The sequence below is a fragment of the Hipposideros armiger genome, unplaced genomic scaffold, assembly GCF_001890085.2.
Source record: "Hipposideros armiger isolate ML-2016 unplaced genomic scaffold, ASM189008v1 scaffold_242, whole genome shotgun sequence".
In the NCBI taxonomy this organism is placed as follows: Eukaryota; Metazoa; Chordata; class Mammalia; order Chiroptera; family Hipposideridae; genus Hipposideros; species Hipposideros armiger.
The window spans coordinates 2,346,196-2,370,825 of NW_017731592.1; the positions used below are offsets into that span (position 1 = coordinate 2,346,196).

The window sequence follows — 24,630 nt, forward strand, 5'->3', positions numbered from 1 at the left end:
GCTGGGGGGTGGGGGGTGGGGGGGAACGTCCCCCAAAGCAAAACAAAGTAAATTCCCAATGTGTTAATTTGAGTGAAGAATGCACTACAACTGGCAGAAGGGGTATTTCAGTTTCAAATATAAAAATGTAATTTTTAAAGCACTGCTTTAGAGGTGAGAAGGGCACCCCAGTCTTGAACACTTGACTGCCACGCCTGAAATTTTCACAGAAGACGGGGCTCCAGCCAAGCCTCATCTTGTCTCTTTCTGGAATTGCCCAGGACCAGGAGGAGCCTGAGAAAAAAACCGTAAGCAAGTTAGCTCCAGGCGCCTGCAAAGCCTCCATCCCCGTCTGCCAGTCACCCTCATTTTCCAGACGGACAAGAGATTGATATGGATAACAGATGGAGTTAAGGCCCCGTTTTGAGGGAACAAGCGGGATATACCAGGGTGGTGGGGTGTGAAGGCGGTACCGCGACAGGCGGAGGGTGTAGAGTGTTCAGAGCGCGCCAATTTCTCCATCCTCACAGCACTTCTCTGGCCAGCAAGGCCTTGGTTTGCCCCATAAATCGGAACCTGGCCAGGCTTGCAGACGCCAGGCTCTCAGCCTTTTCGAACCCCCACCTGCCACGCACTCCAGTTCTGCCCTGGAGCCACCCACCTGGCCCAGGGCAACCCTGCGAGCAACACTGGCCAGCCTCCAGAAGCCCCCCACCCCAACCCTCCGCAGCTGCTCCATAGCTTCCACCAGGTGGGTGAGGTTAGTTCCACCCGGGCGGCGCAGACACCACTTTCAGCCACCGGCCTGGTGCGCTGGGACCTGGAGTACCACAGCCATGCGGGGCCTCATTACACCCAACGCTGTGGAAGCTGCTGCGCATGCGGGCAAGAGCTGGCCCTCAGCAGAATTCAATTTACAGATTTCGGAGTTTACCGGGATAAAGAACCCAGCCTTCTAGTTTAAGCCAATTTGTTCGAGAAGCTCTCATCTGTTTTTATCATTGCTAGACAGACTAGAAGTCACGCTAATTTCCTTTTTTTTTTTTAACAAAAGCATTTAATGCTTAAAAAAACAAGTAGCTTTTAATAGCTGCTATCACATCTGGGCCACTCCCCTAAAGGGAAGGGAGCTTTATCAAATACTGATAGGAAACACAATTACTTTTAAGCTACTACTCTTATTTTAAAATAAAAGGCTAAACAGGAAACTATTGATGAGCGGGTAAAAAACCTTATTGTTAATGCTAGCAGAGGGGATCAGATATTACTGGGATTGAGTTTTGTTTTGTCATCTATGTAACTCCTTTTGTGCATTTGTATTTCTGGATTAGATGGTGAATCTGCAGCGTTTTATCTCCTAGTCCTCTACCCTCCCCCCACCGCCAGGCCCCTAACTTTATGTGGATTTGAAACGTCCCTACTATGAACACAGAAGGAAATGTTTGAATTAGAAACCCAATCCCACAATCTTTATTTCCATGCTTCTTTTTTTTAATTCTAAAATATTCTTTTGTGTCCAGGTTTGTTAGAATTGATTTAAAAGCCTCAACTTTTTACATTCAATTATCTGGCAGCACCCCTCGCATCTGCAAACAATATGATCCTGGTTTTACATATGCAAACAAGTCCTGACTCCAAAAGTAAACAAAGGATGAGTTTCTGAGAAGAGTCTGAGACTTCCAGACGGGACTTTTCCCTTTAGAAGTACAGAGGTAGAGGACTTCAAGTTTTGGGGGAGGGGTGGCGAGAGCAGAGGGAAAATTAATCAGGGAAAATCATGGTTTTCAAAAAAGCATTACATGGTCAGATGCTAAATTTATTAATGAGCTGTTGGAGTGCTAGTCTGGAACACTTCACCAGATGTTTGAACACATCATTGCATGGTTACATTTTGATAAAATACGGATTAACACACAAAAAAGGATGTAATGATTTATTTCTATAAAATGTTACAGATAAAGACACAAAGACATTCCTATCCTTTGACAAAAAATTCCTACTCTAGGGAATATACCCCAAAGAAATAAATCAGCAGAAGCAAAAAATGGAAGTTGCGCCTCAAAACAGTGGAACAGTGGAAGTAGTTTAGAGAAGGATGGTGAGTCCCCTTGATGAAACTATATCTTCATGAAATATCATTATGAAGACTATGTAGTAACAAAGAATAGTGTTTATGATACAATAAATAAAATGTCTACATCTGTGTAAAAATTCAGGGTGGGGTGGCAGCAACTAGCAAACATCCATTCTCTTGGGTGTTGGGATTCCGGTGATTCACTTCTTTTATTTTATTAAGTGTATTGGGTTGACATTGGTTACTGAAATTATATAGTTTTCAAGTGTACAATTCTAGAATACATCATCTATATATTGCATTGTGTGTTCACCACCCAAAGTTAATTCTCCTTCCATCATCATATATTTGATCCCCTTTGCCCTCTTCTACCACCTCTCCTCCCACCGACTTACTTCTTTAAAAGTTCTTTACGTGTTGGGCCAGCTGAGAGGTGCGTTGGTTAAGAGGTGCCTTGAGACGCCAGAGGGCTCGGTTCGGATCCCACATATGAGGGCCAGTGACACCGCCCTCTACAGCTAAGATGCTGAACAACAGCTCAACCTGGACCTGGGCTGCTGTGAGTCGCCCGCGATGGCGTGGACTGCAGCCCCTGCTGCAGTGGGTTGCCATGGGCTACCGTGTGTAGCCAGCAGCCAGTGTGAGTGGCCAGCAGCTGCCGTGAGCGGCCATCCAGAAGCCGGCGACTGATGTGCTTCGCCCGGGAAGAGCGCAATGATGATGCCAACTTGGGCCAGTGAAGCAACGTCCTCCACAACTAGACTGAAGAACAAAAAGGACAGCAACTTGTCTGTTCCCCTTCCCCCAATTCCCTAGCACTGTTCCCATCCCCCAATTCCCCAATAAAAAAAAAATCTTAAAAAAAAAGTTATTTCCGTGTTGTGTGTAATACCATCTTCTCAGTTAAAAAAAAAAAATGCTGGAAGTAGAAGAGCCAAAATGAAGCCCTGAAATCTCCCTGCTGACAATTTTTGAATGACAGCCAGATGATTCTGTGTCCTCAGGAAGACCCAATTTCAGGACCAGCTCTGCTAATACACTCACAGCACAGACACCAAAGGAGAGGCTTGTGGGGAAGGAAACCCTCTGTAAAGGCACATCCGATGCTCTCCCTCAGCCCCACGGTGAGGGCCCATGCATGCGTCCTCGCCACCAGCAGCCCAAGAGGGCAGCTCTTCCTGGCCTCTTTTTTAATAATCTTTTTTCTTATACCCCACCATGGTAATGATGATCATGGTGATGAAGAGGATAGCAAATATAAAATATTATTGTCAAGTTTATTGATTACTTATTATATGCCAGGTACTGTACCAACAGCTGTTATCTCAGCTAGTCCTCCCAATAAACCCCACAAGGCTGGGACTATTATTATAGCCATTTACGGATGAGAAAATTGAGGCTTAAAGAGGGCAATGTAAGTGTCAAGGCTGGACTTGAATCCTGCTACCAAAAAACTCCAATCACAAAGCAAGACAACTTTCACTTACAAGCAATTTTCATGTCTTAGAAAAAAAAGTTGCTATCAAAAGCTAAGCCAAACAAAACTATAAGGACAGAAATCAGATCAGTGGTTGCAGAAAGTTGGGGGAGTGCAAGGAATGAAACAGAAGGAGACGCATGGAGGAGATTTGATTTGAGAGTGATGAAATAGTTTGGTATGGAGTTAGGGTGGTGGATACATGACTCTATGCATTTGTCAAAAACTATAGGACTGTACATCACCAAGAATTAACTTGAATGGATACAAATTTAAAAGAAATCAACCAGGATGTCAGAGAACCCCAGGATGGAATGCAGGCTGAGACAAATGAATCCAGCTACGTATATTAAAATCATATGACCTAACCTCACTGAAGGTGGTGGAAAAAAAGTGTAGGTGACCCAAGTAATTTTGCAAAATGGTGTTTCAGTTGAGGATTATAAGGCTGAAACCAAAGAAACTGTACCTAAATGCTACACTCCAGTGGGTAAAATTGTTTCTCATAGGGTACAGGGTAATGATTTTGAAACCACTTACATATGTATTAGGGTTGAACAAATGAGTAAATAAACTATGGTAATGAGAGCCAGGTTTACTGTCCAAGAAAGAAGTTATTAAATAAGCAAAGGGGGAAAGTTAGAATTAGAAGTATCACTATGAGGTGATGCTTATGTATACAGACAGATACATACAGAAGTAATTATAGGTGTGTGTACACAGAGGGGTGAATACACACACATATATACCCTAGCTGTCTGCAGAAAAGGCCCGTGACCAATGACACCCTAGTAGCAACAAGCACATCCAGTGCCCAGATCTTGGTTTCTAAATACCATTATCCAATAAAAGAAACCAGGACTCCTTGAACAAATGGCTGTTTCTAGGGCCAGGGCAGGAAACACACAAAAGGATCCTGGAGTATCTTATGCTAGAAAGTAAAGAAATGTTTTTAAAAAGAGGGGAGAGGGTACATCAAAGACAAAAACGCCTCGAAAGAGCTCAGAATGGCCAAAGCTGGAACAATTTAAGCAACAAAATTAACGTTGTATTGGATTATAACCCAAAGAATTAATTATCTATGAGTCCATACTGATATAAATGATTGGATGGATAAATAAATATAACAAATCTTCCTTATAGAGGAACTCCAAATAATATACGTAGATACTTCCCTCTCTATGAGGTGGAGCTAAATTCCCCTCTCTTCCAGTGTGGGCTGAATTTAGGTGACTCACTTTCAAAGAGTAGAGTAGGGAAAGGAAAAGAGTAACTTCACAATAGAGAAATCTGGAAGCTACCACTTTAACCAAGTGATCAAGGTTAATGTCATCAGTGATAGGTCATGCTGACATCATGAACCCCTGACATGATGCCATGACAGTGGCAAATCCCCTTAGTGTTATTCTTCCTAAACACTTATAACCCAGTCTAATCATGAGAAATATGAGATGTGATTTAAAAATATGGTGACTGTTTAAATTTTAAAATATTACAATAAAAGAAACACTGCCATTAATCCCCCTCAAAATACTCTCCCTTGCTTTGAACACATTTATCCCATCATTCTTGCCACTTTCTGAAAAGCAGTTCTGGAATTCCTCTTTCATGAGTATCTTTAGTTGCACTGTCATGGCTGCCTCGATATCCTGAATTGATTCAAAATGCTTACCTTTCATGGTCATTTTGACTTTGGGGAAGAGCCAGAAGTCCCACAGTGCCAGATCTGGTGAATAAGGTGGATGAGGGCACATCGTGATGTTTTTATTTGACAGAAATTGCCATACCAGAAGCAATGTGTGACACAGAGCTTTCCCATTGTGATCACAAAATACAATGAATACTGCTGCCAAGTACCATCCAATGGAAAGGCAGGAATCTTCAGTACGAGAAGCAGCGCATCGAACCTTAGTAACAGTGTGTGACAAGTTTCAACTTGTTCGGTGCAGTCAGTCGGGTGTGAGCTACAGTTGCGAGGTGTGTTTTAAAGTGTGCCGTAAATCACCCTCCATCATGACAACACTCCATGTCACACATCGCTTCTGGTATGGCAATTTCTGTCAAATAAAAACATTACAGTGTGTCCTCATCCACCTTATTCACTGGATCTGGCACCATGTGACTTCTGGCTCTTCCCCAAAGTCAAAATGATTCAGGACGTCGAAGCAGCCATGACAGCACAACTAAAGACACTCACGAAAGAGGACTTTCAGAACTGTTTCAGAAAGTGGCAAGAACAATGGGATAAGTGTGTTCCAAGCGAGGGGGAATATTTTGAGGGTGATTAATGGCAATGTGTCTTTTACTATAATAACTTTTTAAATTTAAATATTCACCATATTGTTTGATCATACCTCATATCAGACTAGCCCAAACTGAGAGACATTCTACAAAATATCTGATCAGTATGTCTCAAAATTGTCAAGGTCATAAAAAACAAGGAAAGACTCAAAAAGTGTCATAGATCAGAGGAGACATGACAACTAAATGCAATGTGGTATCCTGGATGGGATCTTGGAATAAGAAAAAGACATCAAAAGAAAAACTGGTGAGATCTGAACAAAGTCTGTAGTTGACTTAAACAAACAAACAAAAAAGGTAGCAAGTCACAAAGTCACTTACCATCAATTAAGTTATAACTTTGTTATTTTCTTTCTTTTTTTTTTTTTAAAGATTTTTTTATTGGGGAATTGGGGGGATGGGAACAGTGCTGGGGATTGGGGAAGGGGAACAGACAAGTTGCTGTCGTTTTGTTCTTCAGTCTAGTTGTGGAGGACATTGCTTCACTGGCCCCAAGTTGGCACCATCATTGCGCTCTTCCCTGGAGAGGCAGATCAGTCGCCGGCTTCTGGACGGCCGCTCACTGCGGCGGCTGGCCGCTCACGCTGGCTGCTGGCTGGCTACACACGGTAGCCCATGGCAACCCACTGCAGCAGGGGCTGCAGCCTACGCCGTCGCCGGCGACTCATGGCAGCCCAGCTCCAGGTTGAGCTGTTGTTCAGCATCTTAGCTGTGGAGGGCAGTGTCACTGGCCCTCATATGTGGGATCCGAACCGGGGCCCTCTGGCATCCCAAGCGAGTTCTTAACCATCGCGCCACTCGGCCGGCCCTAACTTTGTTATTTTCAATAATACATCTATTCTTTTTAAAAAATTGAGATGAAATTCACATAACATAAGTTAATCATTTTAAAGTGAACAATTCAGTGTCTTTTAGGAGGATTCATACTGTTGTGCAGCCACCCCCTTTATCAAGTTCACTCTATCTAGTTCCAAAATATTACCATCAGCCCAAAAGGAAGTCCTGTACCCATACACAGTTGTTTCCCAATCTTCCTTCCTCCCAGCCATCAATCTGTTCTATCTGTATGGACTGACCTATCCTGGATATTTCATATAAAGAGAACCATACAGGGCCAACCAAGTGGCTCGTTGGTTAAGAGTTGGCTTGGGACACCAGCTTTGAGCAGCAGGACCCCAGTTCGAATCCCACATTAGGGCCAGTGACACTGTGCCCTCTACAGCTAGATGGTGTACAACAGCTGGACCTGGAGCTGGACTGCCAGTGAGTTGCCTGTGATGGCGTAAACTGCAGTGAGGCTGCAGTGGGCTGCCGTAAAGCTACCATGAGCGGCCAGCAGCCAGCGTGAGCTGCAAAGAGCCGCCGTAAGTGGCTGTCCAGTGGCCGGTGACTGAACTGCATCATCTGGGGAAGAGCGCAATGATAATACCAATATGGGCCAGTGAAGCGATGTCCTCCACAACTAGACTGAAGAACAAAAGGACAGCAACTTGTCTGTTCCCCTCCCCCAATTCCCCCAATTAAATAAATAAATAAATAAACAGAACCATACAATATGCGACCTTTTGTGTCTAGTTTATTTCACTTAGCATAATGTTTTTGAGATTCACCCACTTTGTATCAGTACTTCATTCCTTTTTATGGCTGAATAATATCACATTGTATGTCTCTACAATATATTCACTGGTGGACACTTGGGCTGTTTCCAACTTCTGGCTATTGTGAATAGTGCTGCTATGAACATGAGCATATGTACATGCATTCATTTGAGTATCTGTTTTCAACTCTTTTGGGTATATACCTAGGATTGGAATTGCTGGATCATATGGTAATTTTATATTTAACCAAACTTCTCCATGGTGGCTGAACCATTTTACATTCCCACCAGCAATGTATGAAAGTTCCAATTTCTTCCTATCCTCACCAACAAATCTGAGTGGCTGTAAAGTGGTATCTCATTGTAGTTTTTGGGTTTTTTAAAAGATTTTATTGGGGATTTGGGGGAGGGGAACAGCGTTGGGGAATCGGGGAAGGGGAACAGACAAGTTGCTGTCCTTTTGTTCTTCAGTCTAGTTGTGGAGGACTTAGCTTCACTGGCCCATGTGGGCATTATCATTGCGCTCTTCCCGGGTGAGGCAGGAGCTCGCCATCCATTGGACAACTGCTCACGGTGACTCAGGGCAGCTCACGCCCGCTGCTGGCGAGCCCCACTGCAGCCTACGCCATCACCGGTGACTCACAGCAGCCGAGCTCCAGGTCAAGTTGTTGTTCACCATCTTAGCTGTAGAGGGCGCAGCATCACTGGCCCTCATGTGGGATCTGAACCCAGGTCCTGCTGCTCAAAGCTGGTGTCCCAAGCCAACTCTTAACCAATGCGCCACTCGGCCGGCCCTCTCATTGTAGTTTTGATTTGCATTTCCCTCATGACTAATGATGTTGAGCATCTTTACATGTGCTTTTTGACAATTTGTATATCTTTTTTGAAGAAATGTATTTTCAAGCTCTTTGCCCATTTTTAAATTGGGTTGTCTGTTTATTTTGTTGTTGTTGTTGAGCTGTAAGAGTTCTTTATATATTCTGGATACTACATCCTCATCAGATATATGATTTTCAAATATTTTCTCATATAACAGATCTATTCTTGATCAGAATTCTAACCACCTCCAACTGAGACACAATATGGGTGTTAAAATCGTCTTGAAAACTGGAGGTGGTGGGAGTGGTCCCATGGCTTCATGCCAGTGCTCACATTAGTTTTTGTTGAGATCTTGCTAGATTAATAGTGGGATATTGTTACTAATGAATTTGACCTGGTTCTTTTTAGTTAATAGCAATTGTATTCATTTTCAATTACTGATTACTGAGTAACAAATTTCCTCCAAATCAGCAGCTTAAAACACAAATTTATTCTTACAGTTTTCATGGTCAGAAGTCTGGACACAGACAAGCTTGGTTCTCTGCTTGGAGTCTCATGATGCAGAAATCAGTGTGTCAGCTGGGTGTTTCTTTCTGGAGCTCTGGGTCCTCTTTCAAACTCATGTGGTTCCCTGTGGTCTGAGGCCCCCATTCTCTGGCCAGGGGCTGCTCTCAGCTTCTATAGGCCATTCACAGTTCCTTGCCACATGGACCCCTCCACACACCCTCTCATGCTTCAAATCTGTCTGACTTCAGGAAGGGCCCAGTCCCCTTTAAGGGTTCATTTGATTAAGTCATGCCCACTAAGAGTAAGCTTTGTAATTAACTTAAAGTTAACTGATTAGTAACTCAATCATAGGAGTGATATCCCTTCATAATCATAGGTTCTGCATGTGCTCGAGAGAGGGGAGTATGCAAAGAGAGTGGGAACATTGGGAGCTATCTTAGAATTCTGTTTGCCAGAGTATTATATCACAGTTAATTTCTTACTTTTGACAAATGTACTATGGTTCGCTACACATGTATAGTATGTGTTTCTATCAACCAAAAATGATTCCAAAATTTTTTAAAGTCCACATCATGGATTTCTACTTCCAAGCAAGATAGACTAGCGACTAGATTAACCTCCTGTCTACAACAACATCAAAATCAAAAAAACAACAAGAACCCACAAATACATGAGACTGTTGTTTTGAAGACATTGGTATCAAGCAGGGAAGGAGAGTGATCTTTGAGGCACAGAAAATGCTGCTCGGGTTTCTTGCATGGGGGCAGTTTCCAGGCTGTGGCACAGGGACAAGACATGCAGGTGGAGCCTGGCAGCCTTCCAGAATTGAAGGAATGGAATGGGAGTCCGGGGATGCCAGGCAGTTAGAGTTTGCAGAGCAGAGGACCTGAGAGGTGAGAACTACACACAGAAAACCATGGAGCTTTGTGAGGACCCCTTTGGGTGTTCAGCAGAGCACTGATCAGCACATATGTGTTAAGAAATGACGTGAGGCCAAGAAAAGAACCATATTAACGGATTAGAGGGAACAATGCCCGATTCTCACATGGGACTGTGAAGATCACCAGTGTAAACACTGAGTAGAGTACCAAGAAGGATCCTGCCTCAGTGGTAGGGAATAATCAACCCTCAGCTAAACAGAGCTCTGGTCCTGCCTAATGAATCTTAAAAACAAGATCCAGAAGTATCAAACTAATTCCAAGTAACTTAATTGTGACAAAACAAAGCTCATGAATATTGACAGAATACAAAAATAACCAGCACGCAATGAGGTAAAATTCATGTCTGGTATAAAATTAGAAATTACCAGCAGGGGGCTGGCTGAGTGGCTCAGTTGGTTAAGAGTTGGCTTAAGAGTGAGAGCTCTGAGCAACAGGGTCACCGGTTCGATTCCCACATGGGTCAGTGACGCTGCACCCGAGCTGAGCTGTCGCTGAGCTGCCAACAAGTGGCAGGATGGATCAGCTGGTATAACAACAAGATTGCCTGTTTGATGGCAGGCTGCGCCCATCCGCAACTAAGACTGAACTTGGCACCTTGAGCTAAGCTGCCACCCGGATGGCTCAGTGGATAAGCGTGGGCTCTTAACAACAAGGCTGCCATGTTAGACTCACACATGGGATGGTGGCTATGCCCACCCGCAACTAAGACTGAACTCGGCACCTTGAGCTTAGAGGCCACGAGCTGCCAACAGGAAGCCAGATGGCGACTGGTGCCCTCCACAATGAAGACTGAAAAACAATTTGGCTGGTCCCCTTTCCCAATTCCCCAACACTGAACCCTTCCCCCAATTCCCCAATAAAATCTTAAAAAAAAAAAAAAAGAAGTTACCAGCAGGAAAATAGTTTCAATAATAAGCAGAGAAATCATTTAATTGAAGCTGACCCACAACTGCCACAGATATTAAAATTAGCACACAAAGGTCTTAAAACAATGGTTGCAACAGCACTGCATATGTTCAAAAAGTTAAGTAGAGACACCAAAGATATTAAATGACCTATACTGAAACTTTAGAGTTAAAACTATTATGTCGGGGATGAAAAAAAAAATAGGGTAGAGGGCATTAATGGCAGATTAGACATTGCAGAAGTAAAGATTAGTGAATTGGAAGTCAGCAATAGAAACTATCCAAAATGAACAGATCCCACATATAAGGGCCAGTGACGCTGCACTCTCTACAGCTAAGATGGTGAACAACAACTAGACCTGGAGCTGCGCTGCCGTGAGTTGCCAATGACGGCATATGCTGCAGCCCCTGCTGCAGTGGGCTGCCATGAGCTACCATGAGTGGCTGGCAGCCAGTGTGAGCAGCTGGCAGCTGGCATGAGCTGCTGTGAACCACCATGAGCGGCTGTCCAGTGGCCGGCGACCAATTGCCTCACCCGGGAAGAGCGCAATAATAATACCAACATGGGCCAGTGAAGAGACATCCTCCACGACTAGACTGAAGAACAAAAGGACAGCAACTTGTCTGTTCCCCTCCCCCAATTCCCCAATAAAATCTTTTTTTTTTAAATGTTGAGAAATATTTATTGCAGCTGTTTGCATTAGCAAACTCATGGAAACATCCTGAATGTTTAATAGAAGACAAAAAATGGTGGCAAAGTAAACATTTAGTGGAGTATCATACAGCAGTTAAAATGAATCAACTAGAGTTGCCAGTATATATATGGGTATATATAAAGAACATAGTGTTCAGCAAGAAAAGCAAGTTGCAGAATAATATAGTGTGATACCATTTATAAAATTAAAAACATGCAAAAATATTAAATATTTTTAACATATTTGGTAAATATATCCCCAACAAAATCTTTAAAAAAAAAAAAAAGAATGTGGGTTTAATCAGCGACTCCCATTGGCACATGGAGTGGCTCTCTTCCAAACCACATGGGCAAACGTTTCCTTAAGGGGTCCCCGCTCAGTTCCGAAACACATTAGGGTGCTTTGAAAGATTTAGTCTGCAAACAAAATGTAATCCTTAATTCATGTTCCCATGCCTTATTTTTCAGACACACCTCACTTCCCATCAAAACCTGTTTTCTCAGGTTCACCATGCTGGTCTGACAGAAAGAAATCCCAACAATGCCCCTGTGAGGGAAATGGACAGTTTCCATCATGGCTTTTGACACACTGGGGAGAGCCCTCAGGCTGCTCCCCAGTACAGCCTCTATGCCTTCTCCACACCATGGCCAGAGTCCTCTCCAGAGGCCCAGCCACCACGTTAGGCCTCTTAAATCCCCACACTGAGTTCCACCTGCTTCCCGCTGATCCCTGCCCTCTTGGTCCTGTCCACAATGAATGTCTGCGTGTCCTTTTATGTGTCAAGTGTGATTAGATGTGTTATGGGCTGAATCGTGTCCCCCCCCCCTAAATTCATATGCTAGAGTCCTAACTCTCAGTCCTTCAGAATGTGACTATATTTGGAGATAGGGTTTCTAAAGAGGTAATTAAGTTAAAATGAGGTCACTATTGATGCACTGTTTTGGATTGTAGATTGGTGCAGCCACTATGGAAATCAGTATGGAAGTATCTCAAAAAACTAGAAATGGAACTACCTTATGACCCAACAATTCCACCCTTAGGTAGTTATCCAGAAAAACACAAGACATTAATTTGAAAAAACATATGCACCCCTATGTTCATTGCAGCACTGTTTACAATAGCGAAGACTTGGAAACAATCGAAATGCCCATCGGTAGACAAGTGGATTAAAAAACTATGGTACATTTACACAATGGAGTATTACTCTGCTATAAAGAAGGAAATCGTACCATTTGCAACGATATGGATGGACCTAGAGAACATTATGCTAAGTGAAATAAGTCAGTCAGAGAAAGACAAATACCATATGATCTCACTTATATGTGGAAACTAAAGAACTGAATAAACGAATAATGTAAACAGAAATAGTCTCAGAGACACAGAGGAAAAACTGATGATTGCTAGATGGGATGGGGGTGGGGATGAGGGAGAAGGGGAAGGGATGAGACAACATAAATTGGTAATTACAATATTGCCTCAGGGATAGAAAAGACAGTTTGGGGAATATAAATCAATAATGTTGTAAATATTTTTTAGGGGGCCAGATGGTTCATGTCTTATCAGGGAGACCACTTCATGGATGGTGTAGAGGCCTGACCATTGCACTGTACATCTGAAGCTGCCATTGAATAATATTATATGTCAACTATAATTTAATACATATATAGTCATGGGATGTGGAATATAGTGTGAGAATGGAGTCAATGGAATTGTGATATGCATGATATCGGGGGGTGGGGGAGCAGTGGATGGGGGAGGGAAGTTGTCACTTTGTGAGGGGTGAAAAGGATAACTATTGCATTGTTTTGTACACCTGAAACTAATAATAATTTTTTAAAAAGATAAAAAAAATTTTTTTTAATTAAATAAAATGAGGTCATTATTGATATCCAATATGACAGGTGTGCTTATAAAGAGATAAGGAGACTGACACACACAGAGGGAAGGCCCTGTGAAGACACAGGGAGAAGACAGCCACCTGCAGGCCAAGGACAGTGGCCTCAGGAGAAAGCATCGCTGCTGACACCTTGATTTCAGACTGCAAGCCTCCTGAATTGTGAGGGAAGAAATTTCTGTTGTTTAGGCCTCTCAGACCATGGTACTTTGTTATGGCGGCCCTAACAAACTAATACAGATGGGGGTCTCCCAGACACCTTACTCCATCTTACTTGCCTCCTTCAGATTCCCAAGTGGCCCCAAGGGAAACGAAGTGAGAGGAGGAGGGGAGGACTTGGAGGACTAGTTTGCTGGGCTGAGTGAGGAGTTTTCACCTTATCGGCCCACAAGTGATGGGAGGCACTGAGAGCTGATGGGCAAGAGAAGGGGCACACCACTGAGAACACATCCTGCCTGCGGCATGGAGCGGAAGGACTCAGAGAGTCAAACAAGTAACTATTTCAAGAAGGGGCCCTGGAATGGACCTGAAATAAAGGGGCCAGAAGAAAGCCCACTAGCAGGACCGGCAGGCTGAGGGATGAGGCATCTCTTTCCAGCTCAGCTCATTCCAAGTCAGTCCTAAGGTGGGAGCCTCCTTACAGAAGTGGGAAGAGGGAGGAGGACTTATCCCCAAAAGTCCCCTGGCATGGATGTTACTAGTCCTGGCAGCCAGGCAGACACCCACTGCTCGGATTAGCAAAGCATGGCATGCTTAAGGAGGGACCTGATGTGTCACTCATTGTCGTGGCAGTCCGGGAAGGGAGCGTGACTTCATCCTCAGAGAAATAGAGCAAGGCACCCTTTTTCCAGAAGAGGAAGTGAGAAAAAGCCAACTAATTAGTCCAAGCCAGCTAATTAGAGGCAGCACGGTACTCCAACCTAGGCCTTCTAACTTCAGAGCCCACAGCATGAGTTGTGCTGCCCAGTTAGAGAGGGTTTCATGAGAACGTGGGTGGGGCAACTTCTGTGGTGAGGCAATGAGATCAGGCTGGTCTCACTCGTCCACCTCCTTCAACAGTTCCAGTGTGTGCGCGTGCACAGACGCACACTCATGTACATGTGTGCACGCACATGCCCATATACACACCCCACATGCACCCACTTTCATACATACACATATGTGCACATGTGTGTGCACATTCACCCATGCATGCTGACATGTATGCACACTCACACACTTGCATATACATTCACACACACTCTAGTCTCATTGCCGTGTGAACTTGTCCTTCATTTGACTGCACCACCGCACGGGCCTGAAAACAAGATGCTGTAGATGGTAACAGTCCACACATCACACAAAAAGGCACAGTTAAATAAATGGACAGACTTAGCTTTTTTTGTGGGATGATCCTCCTTGGAGGCCCAAAGTTGAGTAGATTTTATTTAAACTGTCTCCTGAAATGCCAGAATACATTCTAATTGCTTTATGATTTGTTTCACAACTCCAAGTTGGAAGTGAATTCAGTTTTAGAAGTTGGCAGTACCCATTTGAAAGCACTTTTCTCCACAGATTTTTGTGGCTACATCAGAAAATTACAATTTTCTAATTTACCAATGTGAACTGAAGCAGATGTGTGTGAGACCCCTAATTCACTAGGTTAATCCTGAATATCTGGGGAGTTTGTGCCATATTGCATAATCACAAAACTGACTAACTTATTAATTAAAGCAAGTTTATTAGGTGTTTAAAGCCCTCTTGCAATGAAAAATCCACATAATAATTTTCATGAATAATTAGATTTTTATTTTTGTCATAAATGTGAATGTTTTTTATTTAAATGGAAAATCTCATTCTGCTCAAAAGAGAGACTGAAAAAAAATGGGCTTATTAAGTTAATTCAGTCTTTGCTTTTCTACAACAACCAAGTCACGTTTCTCCATCACTGACTCGGAGACTGGACATATGCTAACACCTTTTTTACTTTTACATCACCTTAATAGGCTGGCAGAATCACAGTGTTAAAAGGATCTCAAGGTCAGCCATGTAACTACGGGACTTCCTCTCCGATTAGCAAACAGACATAGACACTCCTGGATTCAGTCAAAGAAAGCACTCTAGTAAGAACGGCCATTTTCAAAACGTGTATGATGTGCTGAACACTTTGGGCATAAACTTGTTTACTCCCCACAGAAACCTTAGGAGGCAGGGATGATAATCCCCATTTAACAGATGGGCAAACTGAAGTTTGGAAAAACAGCCATCTACCCAAAGTCACACAGCTGGGAAATGGTAGAGTTGAGAGGTGAACCCAAGTTTGCTCTAAAGTCTTGCCCGCCACCTTACACTTCCGCCACTTACCAAGGTGTCCACACTGGCAGAAAAAGCTGCTGCCCCAAGCTAAATGACTGCTTCTCCAGGGTCTGCTGGGAGGCGGTGGAAAGGGCTCAAGACAAAGAATTACCCAGGTTCAGACATATGCTGCCCCTCTCTGAAAGGGTGAGGCCCACCTCACAGGGGGTGTGTGACTGGGGTGGGAGCTATTAAGAAACACGGGGACACATATGTGAACGCTTCTGCCCAGGATGGGCACAAAGGAGGCACTCCATGTCTCCCCTAAGCCTCTAAGAGGGCACGGATATGCCTTTCTTTAAAATGACATCTGCAAACTTATTTTTTCTCCCAAGGGTTCGTGCTTAGTTCTAAAATGTTTCCGGATACGATGAAGGGATGTCTTCTGAGTGCCTGTGTCAACAATTAAAGATTAATCCTGATCCTACACATGGAGAAAATCGAAGGGAGAGGGAACTGGAGGTCGTGTGTGGCCTCCGGAGAATGTTCCCAAACTAAGTTACATTTGTTCACAGAATTAGAAGTCCCAGCGGGTAGTGAGTGCAGTGCCCGGCACTGCGAAATGCTGCTTGAGAAAGGACTCTGCACCCAACCGACAACTGAGCCCAATACTGAGATGGCATCCTCAGAGTTTTTCCAAATCTTATTTTAAGACTCTCTTTATCATCAATTGCTTTTGCTTTTACAGCAACAACATATCCAACTGAAATAAAATTTCAACCAAAAGACGATTAAATTCACTTTGCTCATCATAAAGCCTGAAACGTGACTTCACAACGGCATGACAGTTTTGGAATATGATAGAAGGAGAAACATGTACGTCACAGACACAGTTGGATGTTCCAAAATCAAAACAAAGAAACAAAGCCTTAAAGACAATCCTTGTTAGACAGTTACTCTACATCCTAAAGAATAACCAAAGTAAGAGGCTCCCCACGACACCATCGGCTGTGCCGTTATCTGTGCCTAGAGAAATGTGGAGGAGGCCTAGATGCTGGTAGAAGGATGCAGCCTCCATCGACCAGATCCTATGTAGTAAAGATTGTGCAGCACGTGCAAAAATATTTTTGATGTGAGGTTAAAATACATACAAGCAAGGGATGAATGGTGGGCACTCTGTGGTTACGATCAGGTATGTGTAAATCTGTCTGTGGATAAGAATTGGAAGGGAATATGCCAAAAGTTAAAAAGTCCTTGTTTTAGGGTAGTGGGGTTATCAATAACCTAATCATGTTAAATCAACATAAATTTTGGTTATTTTTTTTTTTAAGGAGGAAGGGGAAGGGTTGCCAGGCTTGTGTGCTACGTACTTCCCAACACTGGGTCTCGCATCTTATTAGATAATCTATTAGATATCTATTAGATAATAGATAAAGGAGGTGGTCACATCTCAGCAGCAGCAGCAGCAGCAGCAGCAGCAGCAGCAGAGAGAGAGAGCTGATGAGCATGTCCAAGAGCAAAGAGAAAAGGGCCTACACTTGCCCTGTGAAGAGCAGGTTTGAAAAAACCCCAACTCTCACCAACACCTAGCAATGCCTGCTAGTGGGGCTTAGAGTGAGAGAAAAAAAGAGAAACCTGCAGGAATCTGTGGTGAAGGAGAGGGCTTCTCTGAAAATGAAGGATTATACCAACATGCTGTGGAGCCCTTAAAGGGAAGGACCGCGATCCCAGTGCTCGGAGCTCACCCTCTACCGCACAGGCGATTCTGCTCTACCCCAAACCGTGACTCGTCCCAACAGCCTGAGCTGTGCTCTCACCTCACCTGTACAGCACTGAGACTCCGAGGGGCCAGATGGCCAGCCTGGGCCACACAGCCTGCAGGCAGTGGTTGGCTGTCATAGACTGAATATTTGTGTCCCCACCAATTCCTATGTTGAAACCTCATCCCCAGTGTGATGGTGTTAGGAGATGGGAGCTTTGGGAGATGATTAGAATATGAGGGTGGTGCCCTCATGAATGGGATTAGTGCCCTTATAAAAGGGAACCTAGAGCACTGCCTCACCCCTTCTGTCATGTGAGGACACAGCAGTCTGAACCAGGAAGCGGGCTCCCACCAGACAGAATCTGCCAGTGCCTTGATCTTAGACTGCCGAGCCTCCAGAACTGTGAGAAATAAATGTTTGCTTTTTAACAAATAACTGTGAAAAATGAATGTGTTATTGCCACACAGTGATAGCAGGCTGAATGGAGTAAGACAGGGGCCTTCTGACTCCTTGTTTCCACTTCCAAACTCAGGCCCCGCCCCCCAAAACCACCAGGACACACAGCTCCAGGCCAGGCTGTGGCAACCCCCAAGCCACATGCACCTCCCTGCTCCAAGTCACTGGGACACAGGGTGCCCCCCTGCCAAACTCCTCAACCAGGTCAGAGGAGGGGGGCCCCCCTCCCCATGAGAGCACTCCCTGGAAAGCCGAGGAAGGTGGGCCCAGGAGCAGGTGCCCCTGACTTGGGGCACGTTCACACTGCCACAGGCTGGACACTGAACTTAGACAAAGTGGGGAGAGGGCATGCCTGTCCGTCTCACTCCTCCCTTCCCAGGCATCCTGCAAATCCGAGGGAGCTCAGGCCTGGCCCGGCTGCCCCCAGTAGGTCACTGCCTCCATCTCAGCGACATTTCTCCTTCTTGTAAAACAAGGCCAATAACCGTTGCCTTCCACATCTCATGAGGCTTCTGTGGGGAAGTTTTAAGATTTTAAGTTATCCTGTAACTTGTTAAGCTTACCTTTTATAAGTATACTATATTCAGAGAGAAATATAGATTTTGATACTGCCACAGATAAACTCAAATGCCTACAGAACAAGAAACTACAACCTGCTGCCTATCCCATTAGATTAAAAATCCTTTATCTGGATTTCAGGACCCTATGGAGGAATTTCTCCAGGCCATGTCTCCAGCTCGTTGCCCGAGCCTTTCTCTCATTATTCCTTGGATTGTCACCTACTTCGTTTTACCAGCCCCATGTCCTCTTCTTCTTCTTCTAATGACAGCACTCCAAATTGCCCTTTGGGGACCATCCTCCACTCCTAGTCCTTGCAGCTCCAGTGGAGTATATGTGTGTACACAGGTACACACATCCCCCCAAGCCTGGCAGACCAGACTGCCCGCTGGTCCCAGTGACCAGTACAGGCCATCTGTGTTGATCATCAGAGGGAATCAGGGGGCTTCAGCAGGACTGTCGGATGCTGAGGATGTGAGCCTGCAGCTGCTGGCAGCTACCCAGCCAGTTCAAGGGACAGTGAGGGCATCCTGAGAAATAGAGCCAGTACCAATAACATTGAACCAAGGTACCTCAGTGACACGAGCCAATAAATTTCCTTTTAAATTTAAGCTGGTCCAAGTTGGAGTCTATCACATTGCTATTTGAAGGTACAAGGATCCAATGGCATCTGGAAGGGCCGAATCTAATGAGGTGATATCGGTGAGGATAAAAGGGACGACATCCTTGTCTGGGGACCACGATTCTAACTGCACGTGCACTGGAAGGGGATTTGAAGCCACGGTGAGATATGACTGTGGGGGGAGTGGGGACAGACAGGAGGGGTGGAGAGCTGCCTGGACACATCTAATGTGTATAGAGCACCGTACATGGTTTCAGGTGCACTGATCTCCTTGGTCCTCAGAGCGACTGGGCCAGCTGCCTTCAGCCCCAGCAGCCTCTTCCACTTAACTGCATCATGATGTGCAATTGTTACCACCCCTCTGTATGCTGTGATGTGCAAAAGGTGGAAAGCAGGGCCCTATAGTGCCATTCCCAACATGGAGGTCACTCAGGTCAGTCACTTAGGGATCAGAACAGCAACGGCTTAAGGGTTAAAGGCCATAAGCTGCAAAGCATGGGATTGTGCCAGGAAAAATCCCAAACACATCCACCTTGCCTGTGACTATGGCTGCAGGCAGAGCTGGGGAGCAGGACCCCGGGAAACCCTGCAGGGGAAGCAGGTATGGTTATGAAATTGCAGCAGGTCAGTGAATGACTGCCCCATCCTCCTCACAAAGCTGCAATTCTCTTCCAGTGGCAACATGCTTAGCCTCAGAGGAGGAATCAAGATTGGCCAAAGCCACCTATGTTGACTCCATTATCGTTGCCAGTGACAGGATAGTGGTGACCATGGGCCCTGGTCCTAGCTGGTGGCTATGAGGGAAGTCTGCTGAGAGATGCTGGGAGTCTCCCCCGACTCAAATGAAAGAGAAAGCCTCTCAAGATGACTCTTTTCCCTGACTCTTTCCCTTCTACCTTGGCTACTCTTGTGTGAAGACTCATGCTTGGAGCTGCAGCAGCCATTTTGTGACCAGGAGGAAAGACCAAGAGGATAACAGACAGAACTGGCCCCCATTTGTGGTCAAGACACTGAACAAACCCAGGATCTTCTGCCTGACCTCCAGGCTTTCCTGGTTATGCAAGATAATTCAATGATGGTATTGTTTAAGTGACCACACTCAGGTATTCCATTACTCTCCATCAAAAGCACACTTACTGACCAACACTCCTCTATGTTATCTTCTTTGTTCATCACTACCTGAGTAGTAGTGACCATCATAGTAAGAAGAGGAAGTTGATGCTCAGGAAGTTGAAGAGGTTAGATGACAGAGCTAGTAAATAGTGGGACCGAAACCCCATGCATCATCTACCCCTCTCTGCCCACTGGTGTAAATATATTCAATTCACAGATTCCCCAGGTCAGGAGCCATACTGCACATGTTCAAAGCCAAGGTGTAAAATCCAATGCAACAATTCCACAATGTGTTTATGAAGGAACACCCGACAGCTGTCTCCTTCTAATCATGCTGCTCTGATTATTAAGCTCTCCCAAACTGTCACAAAACAAAACAAAACAAAACAAACAAAAAAAACAAGATAAAGGAAAGAGTGGAGAGAGGAAGTGAGCATGCCAGGAAGAATTGGAAAGAAACTTTTTGGTTTGGGAGCCAGGAAATGTCAAGGAAACAAATGTGGCCATGATCTACACCCTATCTCCAGTTCTGCCATGGGACTCAAAACTTGGCCTCTTTATTGAATTGCACGCCTCAGAGTAGTCCTGACAAGTGACAGATGGCCAGAGAGGCTAAAAAAGCTATGTTTGATTCTGAGTTTTACAAGTAACAACCAATATATACAGTTGATGGTAGGGAAGGAAAGTGCTTGAATATTACCCTTAGTCTCAGGGTATTTCTTGTTTTCAAACTGACTGGTCTAGACAATGGAAGATAAATCGCCAACAATAAATCCTTTGTAAGCTGGAAATGGTCTCTTCTGAATACATCTGAATATTTCTTTAATCCTTGCATTAAACTTTTTACTGTAGTATAAAAGCTAGACACTCTAAAATTTAAGCCTTTGTAATACTGGAGCTATAAGTATAACTCCTGGGGGGTTGACTACTTAGCACTTCAAAAGCACAATATCAGATGCTTATTTGGACTTATATTTTGGGGTCATACCAAAGATACTATCGTTAATGACTCTTGCTCAGAAATCTTGTGTTTATGTTCTGAAAACCATTTCTTTTATTTCATACCATGGGAAGGGTCTTTAATGATGACAAATTAACATGCATATTCTTTTATTGTAGCTTCTGAATCTACATTATCAGGCACGCCATCCCAAATAAGTTTTTCACAGTTCTGTTCCCAAGGGAACAAAGACAGTGGGTCCTATATTAACAGTGGCTTTTGTTGGCTTTTTTTTTTCCTGACATTACAGTTGTGTGTGGTTGGCAAGGATTTCTCTCTTTTAATTTGGATGTGGTTTCTGCCTCTGAAACTCTGAAAATAAGCTTGTTGGTCAGAGGGCAAGCTGCAGGCACCCTCACATACACGACCACTTCAGCACGGGCTTAAAACAGGCTTCACTGAGAACAAATCGGAACTGCAAAGCATGTTCAAGTACAAATGTTCTTTCCTTAAGATATTTTCAGTTCAATGTTCATTTGTCTTTCATGTCTGATGGATTAATAAAGTATCTTCACATCTATTTAAAGCCGATGGTCAGCTCCCCGTTATGTGTCTCCCTCAGCCCCTCCATCTCAGCAGGGACACTCAGGGTCACCACCCAGGTTGTGTTCCTTTCCCATCCAGAGACATTCGTGATAAGAATGGCTCGTAGCAGGAACAGCCTGGCTCTGGGAGAGAGATGCCTTCTCACAGGGGACACCCCAACAGCCAGAAGCTCAACCCCAAGTGCATTCACACTGTGACATCTCTGACGCTCCACTGGAAGGGGAAACCGGCAGCTAGTTCTCCCAGCATATGCCACTCAGATGCCGAGTTTAATTAATGAGTAGTAGGGTGTGTTGAGATGTGTGCTGTGCTAACACCAGCCTGCTAAATGGTAAAGCAAATTTCAAGTGGAAATCCCAGGATTCAGAATGTTCCCTTTGCCTTTCTAATGAAGAGGGAAGGCAGTGAGGGAGACAGGGAGGGAAAGGAGAGAGAGAGAGAGAGAGAGAGAGAGAGAGAGAGAGAGGGAGGTGGGGTGGGGGAGCTCTGCCACTAAGTCATTGTTGAAGCACCACAGAGGAGGCCACTGCAGTCTCTCCCAGCTGATCCTCGCAGTTCAGCATTTGAGGATCCATACTTCTCGGAAGCGGCTGCTTTCCCAGAATCCTCTTCCCTATAAGAATGGACACAATTTGCAAGTTCCTTGTAAAAGCTTCTCCCAGGTTTTCTGATTTACTCAATCTGGACTTGCGGTTTATTTTTACTAAGAGGGGCCTCCTATTCGAAAGAACAACTACAGTTCTAGCACTAACGGGCAGAAATTTTCCTGTCCCTCCATAAATCAGTTCAACACCCTGGTCTCTAGGGATTTGCCAAAAGATAATGAGCTGCAATTATGAAACCATCACCATGAGGGCTCCGGAAAGATTTCTGAAGTTTGCAGGCACTTCAGGGAGAAAATAGGAAATCATTTCATGAAGCAGCAATTTTGCCCAAAACCAAGCAAGAAGAGGTGTAATGCTGGCTTAGAAAGTGTCTGAGGATGAAGAGAGAAAGTGAGCATGCCAGGAAGAGTTGGAAAGAAACTAAGTGACTAAGAAGTAGGTATGGTGAACTAGGAGGTGTGGTGCAGTCTTCTCCCATCTCCCTAAAGATTCCAAATTAACTCAAAGATGGCTAGACCGCTCCCGACATTACTAAAAATCACAGCTCTGCGCTTCCCAGGATTGGTGGTAACAGACCCACCCTAAAACACGTGCTTTTCATACTACAACTGAAGATGCCCCCACTGGACAGGTGCTTGGGATCCTGGGAAGCTGCCTTTCCAGAGAGAAAGAGGATGGCTCCAGCAAGGGAAGTTCTGGCCAGTCCAGCCTCTCTCAGTTTTATTGGGAGGGGCGCTGCTGCCCAAAAGGTGGAGATTTTGATGAATTTGATCGGTGAGGGCTTTGCGGTCCCAAATGTGGCTCCTGCTTTGAAGACACACAGCGGCAACCTTAATAGAAGTGTCACAGAGTCTCGTATGCTTCCAAGAAGCTCAAGAAAACTCAGGATGAGTCTGCATTGCACAGGTGGCATCGCCCAGGTGGCATCGCCCAGGTGGCACCGCCTGAAACCAGAAGCCAGAAAAAAACCCTACTGTCTTTTCTTCCTCTCACTCTACCAGCCTGATGCGGGCATCCCAGGTCTCGGTGGCACGGAGTGCGCTCTCAGCCGCAGCAGTCCCAGAGCACAGCATCTCCAGGATGGAGCTACTAGGAAACAAACTTTACTGGGGACAGAGGGTGGGCAGGCTGGGCTGACCATATCTCTCCAAGGCCTGGGGCCTTGGGTCTGTCTGAGGCTTCCTTCCACCGTGGCCACCGGTCTACTGGGGGACCCACGCCTCTCCAGGTACCGCGGCTGCTACCGGTGTCGAGTCACGCACCAGATACTTCCCTCACTAGCCTCGCCATTATCCGACACAGATGAGGAGCCGGACGCCGACCGCAGGGGAAAGTGATCGGTCCGAGCGCACACACCCCTGCGAGACTCGCCCCCAGGTCTGTTATTTCAAAGTCTTTCCTCTCCCTCCCTCTGATCGTCCTCGAAACGGCCCCCGAAGCTCTCTTTTCCCACGGCCGCTTACTCTGGAACACGACCCTGAGGCTGGAGCGCGGACAGTAGGACCCCCCTCGGGGCTGGCACCCCCCCACACCCCCCCACACCCCAGTCTCCGCCCCTCGCACAGGCCGCCCGGGTGGACTCGCGCGACCGGTCCTTGGGGAGACGGCCACACTGCTCGGGACTCCCAGCGCGAAGACACGCAAGCCAGACACACTCTCTTCCCGTGGGACCCCTCCCACCCCGCGCCCCGCGCCTCACCTCGCGCAGCAGACGCTCCAGGTGCGGCTCGGCCCAGGCGGCCAGGGAGCCTGGCGGCCCCGCGCGCCGCAGCAGCTCCCGCTCCTCCTCGAGCGCCTCCACGCGGCCCTGCAGCGCGGCCGCCTGGGCGCCCAGCAGCAGACAGGCGGCCGCCGAGCCCACGGAGAGCAGCAGGCACAGCGCGCTCACCGCCCAGGTCCCGGCCGCCGTCGCGGGGCGCCCCCCGCCACCACCGCCGCTGCCTGCCGGGCCGCCCGTCCGCGCGTCCCCGACGTTGCGCTCGCCCCGGCTCATGGCGCGCTCTTCGCGCTTGGGCTGTCCGAGGAAGAGGTGCAGAGCTGGGGTCGTAGGCTGAGAGCGCGTGGAACAGGCTGAGAGCCCGAGGCACGAGGTCGGCCGGGTGCAAGGCTTGGCCTCCGGGCAGCAGCGGATCGTGGCGCACGCCCCCTTCCCCGCCGCCAGCTCCTTCACCACGGCCACTTTGGGCAGTTTCCTCTATGCAAATAGACCCTGCCAGAAAAGGAGCCGGGACCCACCCAGGGGAGGAGCGGCCCGGCCAGCCCGGCGCAGCAAGGGGGCGGGGGTGGGAAGGGAGCTGGCTCCTGGAACCCCCCGCGCGCCTGGCGGACCCAGTGCAGCGCGCACCTCTGCCCTCAGCTGCCCCAGGCACTGGGCTGCACCCCTTGCGACTGAGAGTCGCACCTCTGCGACTCCCAGTCCGTGTTCCCACTGAGATCCCAAGAGGTCTAAGGGGGGGGCCAAGAGACTCAGAGCACCTTCTGCAGCCCACCCCTGACTGGAGCGT

At 46.1% G+C, this 24,630-nt stretch overlaps 1 protein-coding gene across 3 annotated transcripts in view; it reads right to left on the bottom strand.

Annotated features, from left to right (window-relative positions):
- COL23A1 (collagen type XXIII alpha 1 chain) overlaps positions 1 to 24,277 on the bottom strand; it is a 356,586-nt gene extending 332,309 nt beyond the window's left edge. For all 3 annotated transcript variants that reach the window (XM_019655545.1, XM_019655546.1, XM_019655544.1), the window contains exon 1: positions 23,826 to 24,277. In XM_019655545.1, coding sequence (XP_019511090.1) covers positions 23,826 to 24,119 — 294 coding nt within the window. In that variant the 5' untranslated portion in view covers positions 24,120 to 24,277. The remainder of the gene's footprint in view (positions 1 to 23,825) is intronic.
- Positions 24,278 to 24,630: the final 353 nt, after the last annotated feature.